The sequence below is a fragment of the Nelumbo lutea genome, chromosome 2 (assembly GCF_056320005.1).
Source record: "Nelumbo lutea isolate HS-2025 chromosome 2, American lotus-T2T, whole genome shotgun sequence".
NCBI lineage: Eukaryota > Viridiplantae > Streptophyta > Magnoliopsida > Proteales > Nelumbonaceae > Nelumbo > Nelumbo lutea.
Window position 1 is genome coordinate 20,132,942 of NC_142685.1, and position 6,660 is coordinate 20,139,601.

General features: G+C 38.5%; 1 protein-coding gene across 1 annotated transcript; it reads left to right on the forward strand.

Annotated features, from left to right (window-relative positions):
- Positions 1-813: 813 nt before the first annotated feature.
- On the forward strand, positions 814-6,192 carry LOC148869021 (ruBisCO large subunit-binding protein subunit alpha). Its single transcript, XM_088969650.1, has 8 exons — positions 814-1,220; positions 1,643-1,817; positions 2,357-2,478; positions 3,941-4,148; positions 4,242-4,387; positions 4,488-4,794; positions 4,925-5,376; positions 5,696-6,192. Exons 1-8 carry the CDS (start codon positions 1,167-1,169, stop codon positions 5,981-5,983), a joined length of 1,752 nt encoding a protein of 583 aa, XP_088825776.1. The 5' UTR covers positions 814-1,166; the 3' UTR covers positions 5,984-6,192.
- The last annotated feature ends 468 nt before the right edge of the window (positions 6,193-6,660 follow it).

Here is a 6,660-nt window from a genome sequence, read left to right on the forward strand (position 1 = left end):
TATATATTTTATATTATCTATATATTATAAATGATATATAGATTTATAATATAATATTTTATATTTATTATATTATTTATGAAAATAAAAAATTTGAAAAATTGACGAATCAAATTGATGGTTAACCGAAACCGATCAACTGTAGTTCGACTTTGGTTACCGGTTTTCCAAAAATTGATACTACCAGTTCAATTTAATAAAAAAAAAAAGGCTCGAGGTGCACCCCTAAGGCTACATTTGGATGCGATGTAAATCAAGAACCAATGTAAAATTTACATCGGTTTGGTTTTGTAGGCATTTGGAAGGAGAGTGTGATTATGATTGACATAAAACTCCACTCTAGTTCAGTTTTGCGTGCGTTTGGATGTAATGGAATTTAAAACCTCATCAAGCATAAAGTTTTACATCGATAATCAATGGAAATACTACATCAATTTTATTGATGTAAAACTTTACACTTTATCACAGCTTTTAAAATGTAATGATCACCCAAGGTTTTTAAAACCGAATCGGACAACAAACTGGTCAAGGGTCTAGTTCTTGGGTCGGATGGTCCAAATGTTCGAACCGAATGGACGTCCCATTCTAACAAAAAAAAAATTAAAAAAATAAAAGCTGACCAAATCGTTGAACAGTTCGAACCGCCCGAATCAATGGTTTGCTGATCAAATCTACGGTTTTTAGGGAAATAACGGTTATAGGATAAAACGGACCTGACCGATTCCCAAATTTTCCGATCCAACTGTCTGGTCCGGTTCGATTTTGAAAACCATGTGCACCTATATATACGATTGAATGTAAAACGTGATCAGTACACCGGATCCAAACGAAGCCTAATTAAAAACCAAAAACAAGCAAGGTAAATGGCGTGCGCTGAAAGTTGAGATCACAACATATGCGCAGTTTAGCAAAAGAGAGAACATAAGGGCACAGATTTGGTAGTGTAGTGGTGTGGTGACTGGTGAACGGTTCTCGAAGTATCGATGGCGAGGAATCTTCTGGAAACTCCGTCGTCGCGATATAAAAGCCCTAATACGAAAGCCTGCATTTCTTATCCACACTCCCTATCAAGCATACACAACTCACCAGCTCCTGAGCTGAAGAAACCTTCATAAGCCTTCTCCTTCCTAATTTCCTCCCGTTTCTGAGATATTGATTCAGTGATAATGGCGTCAGCAAATGCCATCTCGACTGCATCAGTTCTTGGTTCTCCTAAACAGGTATTCCATCTCTAATACGTTTATCTCCTTTTCTTTCCCTCTGCAAATGATTTAGCACGAATTCTGTACCTTAGTTGTGGATATAATTGTTGTGGCTTTCTGACTTAACATTTGCAAATTTTTTTAGGAATTTTGTCGTTCTTTAGTTTAGTTTTGGCATGGAAAACCCTCTAAGATGTTTGGTTTTGATTAAACGTTGAAGCTACGAGATATTTTGGTTCGGGGCTATTTTTAGTGTCTTGAAAGAACGTTGGGGATGTATTCAATTCTCATTTATATGGGTCCTGTCGCTTGGCCTTCTTAAGTAGCTTTTGTGGTTCTATTTGCTTCGCTTTGGAGTTTTGAATGCTGTTTAATTGTTCATGGTGTCATTTGATGTTTACAAAAATGTATCTTTGTTTACTTATGTTAAGTTGATGCAGGAGAGCTTGAGGAGGAGGGTGAATCAGGGGCTAAAGTCGAATTACAAGCCGGGTAACCGTAGATTTGTTGTGCGTGCTGCAAAGGAAGTTGCTTATGATCAAAGTTCAAGGACAGCACTTCAAGCCGGTATTGATAAGCTTACTGATGCTGTGGGAGTTACTCTTGGTCCTAGAGGTATTTTTTATATTCTGTTTTTATTTATTCTCAAATCTCTGTTTCATCGTCTTATTTACCCTAAAATTATTTATTTTGGGCGTGGGACGAGGGTGGTTAGCATACCATAGTACTTTGTAAATATATTGCTAATTGAGCTAGGTGCACTTGAGTGGATTACCCGTTGGAGGGGTTGATGCTTTCTCCCTTTTATTTGGATAGGCTAGTTTGATGTGCAAGCATGATATTATCTCGGATGAAAGTTCTTGCCATTCTAGGTCCATGATTTTGCTTCTTTCTCCAGATGATGCATTTCGTCGTTTATGCATTGGTTAATAAAACTATCAATAGTAAGGTTCCATCTTTATTATTAATAGCGGATTGATGTATACGGCATCTTGTATGGAACTATGGATATTTCTGTAACTCTGTAGTTTGAGTTTCTTATGTCTGTTCATGGTGGGGTGGCTTGCCCTTCTTATTTAGCCTTATGGTATTTGACAGTGATATTGCAGTTGGATTAAACTACTGTTATTTTTGTTATGTTTTGACTTTTGAAGGAAGGAATGTGGTCTTGGATGAGTTTGGGAGCCCTAAAGTAGTGAATGATGGGGTAACAATTGCTCGGGCTATTGAGCTTGCGGATGCCATGGAAAATGCTGGTGCCGCTCTCATAAGGGAGGTATGGTCTCTTCAGTTTATTTTTCTTTGCAGATGTTGCATTGAGCAATGACTTGTAATAAGCGACTTTTTTTATTATAATGAATGTAAAGACAATATTGGCAGGGGTTGGCCCAAGTGTGCCTGTTGTTTTGTCCATATCTCATGCATATTGACTGATGGGCTGTGCAGGATTTAAATGTATTTCCTTCATATTCATCAGACACAATATAAACACTACCTTGCCTTTTAAGTTCATTGGTGGCAGCCATCAAAATAGGACAAGTTAAAAATTGATTTTTTATACCACTTGATGATTACTGAAAGGAAATTTTCAAGCGTATTAGTTGGAAACTGTTTTATTTTCTAAAATGTTATGTTGTGTTTTTACTGAATGTAATATTTTATAGTTTTAAATGTATTTTTAGTGGCATATAATGTCTGATACTCTGCCGTATCATTCTGTCGAGTTTCTGAATGGAGTTAAAAACTTAAAATATTTCTGTTGTTAATGGATCAGAATGTCAAGTGAACAACTTGGTGGTTCTGGGAATGTGTGGCATTTCTTGGTTTAAGGCAGGTTGGTTTTGTATTGGCATTACCTGACAACGGCCTAATTCGAAACTACTGGATTGCCCAGATAACTTGAGGTTGAGGTAAACTTTGATGTGATACCACCTTGTTCATTGTAATCTGTTGCTTGTACAACAGGTGGGTGGGGCAGCAAGGAATGAGTCATTTAGAAGGTTGTTTTATTTGTAGGGAGTGAAAAGGGATTTATCAAGACAAGAAAGAGATATAGGGTTCACCTCTGCAACTCTTCCTGGAGAATTGATTTATGGTAAAGAAAAGGTTGTCCAATTTACTGGAAACTGATTTTTTGAAGATTAGACAACCTTGTTTTTCTGCCGTTATTTCCACCTCATTTCTCCAGGCTATTCATGTGGGTCCAAGCCGATTAAAAAGGAAAGCAAGAACATTAACAGATATTTGGTTAGTCTGACAACTTGGACAATGAAGGGGTTGGTATAAGAATGGAACAAAATCTGATTATTCTTGATTTACAGGTGGGAGAGTACCAATATCATTGACCACACAAACATTGTATTAGTCATTCCTGGGCATCCTAGAAGCATTACAGTGAGAGCAGTCCCATAATGGAAAGATTAAGGTTGAAGTTGTATTTATTTAGAAGTAGGAAAGCATAAGAGTCATCAAATGCTTTTCACAACAGAATTTTGGTCATTGAGTCCGTGTCTAATTCTGTTTTCATACTTTTATCTATGCAAATTTGTATTAATGCTCCTTTTTCTTGATGTTATTTAAGTTTTATTAAAGGTGATATCCAGATGCATCCTGAGCTTCTTTTAGTAGTGGTTGAAACAAACTTGAATGGCATAACTAAATTGTTGGATGCTATAACTATTGGAGATTTGGAGCCTACGGATGATCTCTGTATTGATACTGTTTATTCTGGGTTGAAGGTTGCAAGTAAAACTAATGACTCTGCTGGTGATGGGACAACAACAGCATCAGTTCTTGCACGTGAAATTATCAAACTAGGCTTATTGAGTGTTACTTCTGGTGCAAACCCTGTCTCAATCAAGAGAGGGATTGACAAGACAGTACAAGGCCTGGTGGATGAGTTGGAGAAGAAAGCTAGGCCTGTTAAGGGGCGTGATGATATTAAAGGTAATTGCTATTTTTTATTTCTTCAAGTTATTTTGCATTTTCTAATGTTGTCTGATTCATTCTTATACCAAATATTTATTTTTATTTCTTCAGCTGTTGCTTCCATCTCTGCTGGCAATGATGATACCATTGGGACTATGATTGCTGATGCAATTGATAAGGTTGGACCTGATGGTGTTTTATCCATTGAATCTTCATCATCCTTTGAGACAACTGTAGAGGTGGAAGAAGGAATGGGGGTCTGTATCTTTTAGCGTGTTCCAAGCTCCATTTGTCTCTGTTAATTATATGATGCATGTGGGGTTTACCCTTGATGTTGCTTTTTGGACTTGTCTGCAGATTGACCGTGGTTACATTTCACCACAGTTTGTCACAAACCCTGAGAAAATGATTGTTGAATTTGAGAATGCAAAGGTCTTGGTGACTGACCAGAAGATTTCAACAATAAAGGACATAATTCCTCTGTTGGAGAAGACTACACAGCTAAGAGCTCCTCTACTCATTATAGCTGAAGATGTCACTGGGGAAGCCTTGGCTACTCTTGTTGTAAATAAGCTACGTGGTATTCTTAATGTAGCTGCTATTAAAGCACCTGGTTTTGGTGAGAGGCGTAAGGCTCTCCTTCAAGATATTGCAATCGTAACAGGTACTTGTTTCTCTTCCAGTGTGAATACTTACGAAGTGAAGTTTGGTATTTTCTTAAATGGCTGTTGAAATGTGATGCATTTATATATAATCAATACTGATTTAGCAATCCTTGTTTTTCCCACCTTAAGGAGGTGAGTACCAAGCTAGTGATCTGGGGTTACTTGTTGAGAATACCTCTGTTGAGCAACTTGGTGTGGCAAGAAAGGTGACCATCACCAAGGACTCAACCACCATTATTGCTGATGCTGCAACCAAGGATGAGATTCAAGCTAGAGTTGCACAATTAAAAAAGGAATTGGCCGAGACAGACTCTGTTTATGACTCTGAGAAATTGGCTGAGAGAATTGCCAAGCTGTCCGGTGGAGTTGCTGTTATAAAGGTTGGAGCTGCAACTGAGACCGAGCTTGAAGACCGCAAGCTTCGAATTGAGGATGCCAAGAATGCCACTTTTGCAGCCATAGAGGAAGGGATTGTACCAGGAGGAGGCGCAGCATTGGTTCACCTCTCAACACATGTCCCTGCAATTAAGGGCAAAATTGAAGACGCTGATGAACGGCTAGGTGCAGACATTGTCCAGAAGGTAAATATATGACAGAGAACAGAAGATTTCATCTCTATACTGTATTGCTTAACGAGGAACTGCTTTGTTAGGGTTGGAATAGAACCTCAAGGGAAGAATGCAAATACAAGGTTTTGCACCGAGGATATTTGTATTTGAACTCTTCCCAAATGAAGCCTTTTAAGTGAGCTTTCCATTAGGCACCCAAAGCTAGATACTATACATATTGGAGACGGTAGGAAATCAAGAACTTCCATCATGCCATTGTCCTTGTGAGACGGGCATTTGCTTGATTTAATTATCTTTCCTTGGCGGGTTCTGATGTGAATGTGTTTTGCAGGCTTTGGTAGCACCTGCTTCCTTGATAGCCCACAATGCAGGGGTGGAGGGTGAAGTAGTTGTAGAGAAGATCAAGGAAGCGGAGTGGGAGGTGGGATACAATGCCATGACAGATAAATACGACAACTTGATGGAGGCAGGGGTTATTGACCCGGCTAAGGTTACGAGGTGTGCACTACAGAATTCTGCGTCCGTGGCTGGAATGGTACTTACCACTCAGGCCATCGTGGTGGAGAAGCCCAAGCCTAAGGCTCCCGTCGCTGCACCTCCTCAAGGTCTCGCTGTATAATTCCACTCTTTTTTTTTTTTTTTTTTTTGGTTAAACGTCAGAGCCAGAGGCGGCATGCATTATTAGGCTGAGGGTTATTGAGGGCAGCCACTTCTGGTTGAATGTGGCATGGAATTTCATATTCGTGCGGGAATTTTTGTATGAAAACCAGGTTGCCAAAAAATGTGTTCTCCAAATCTGAGTTAAAAGTAAACCAAAATTCGCATTCACTTTCCACTTGTGCATTTACACCAGTGTAAAATTTACACTGCAAACCAATGTTTTTGAATTGCTGTTGACCTGAATGGTTGGACTGTTTAGCTTGGGAATCGTTCAGGTAATTGGTTCCATTCTTGGTTAAGTTGAATTGGTCAATAACCTATTGACTTAGGTGGTTGAACTATTCATCTGTTTGATTCGTTCAATGGTTTTTAGTTTTTTTTATTTTTTAAATATTTGTCAGAATGGGCCATCTGTTCGAGATCAGTCAAAGAGGTGTTTGGTGAAGAGGTTTTTTGTTCCTGATTTGCATGCATGTACATGATGCACATGCACAAGATTCTGATCTAAAGGTCTCAGATTTACAATTAAAGGTAATAAAACCATCTGTTTTACAGATGTACAGACATGATTTGTTATACCCTGTTCTGATCAAACAAGACAAATGATTACCCATGTTTTTTGTTTTCATTTACCAT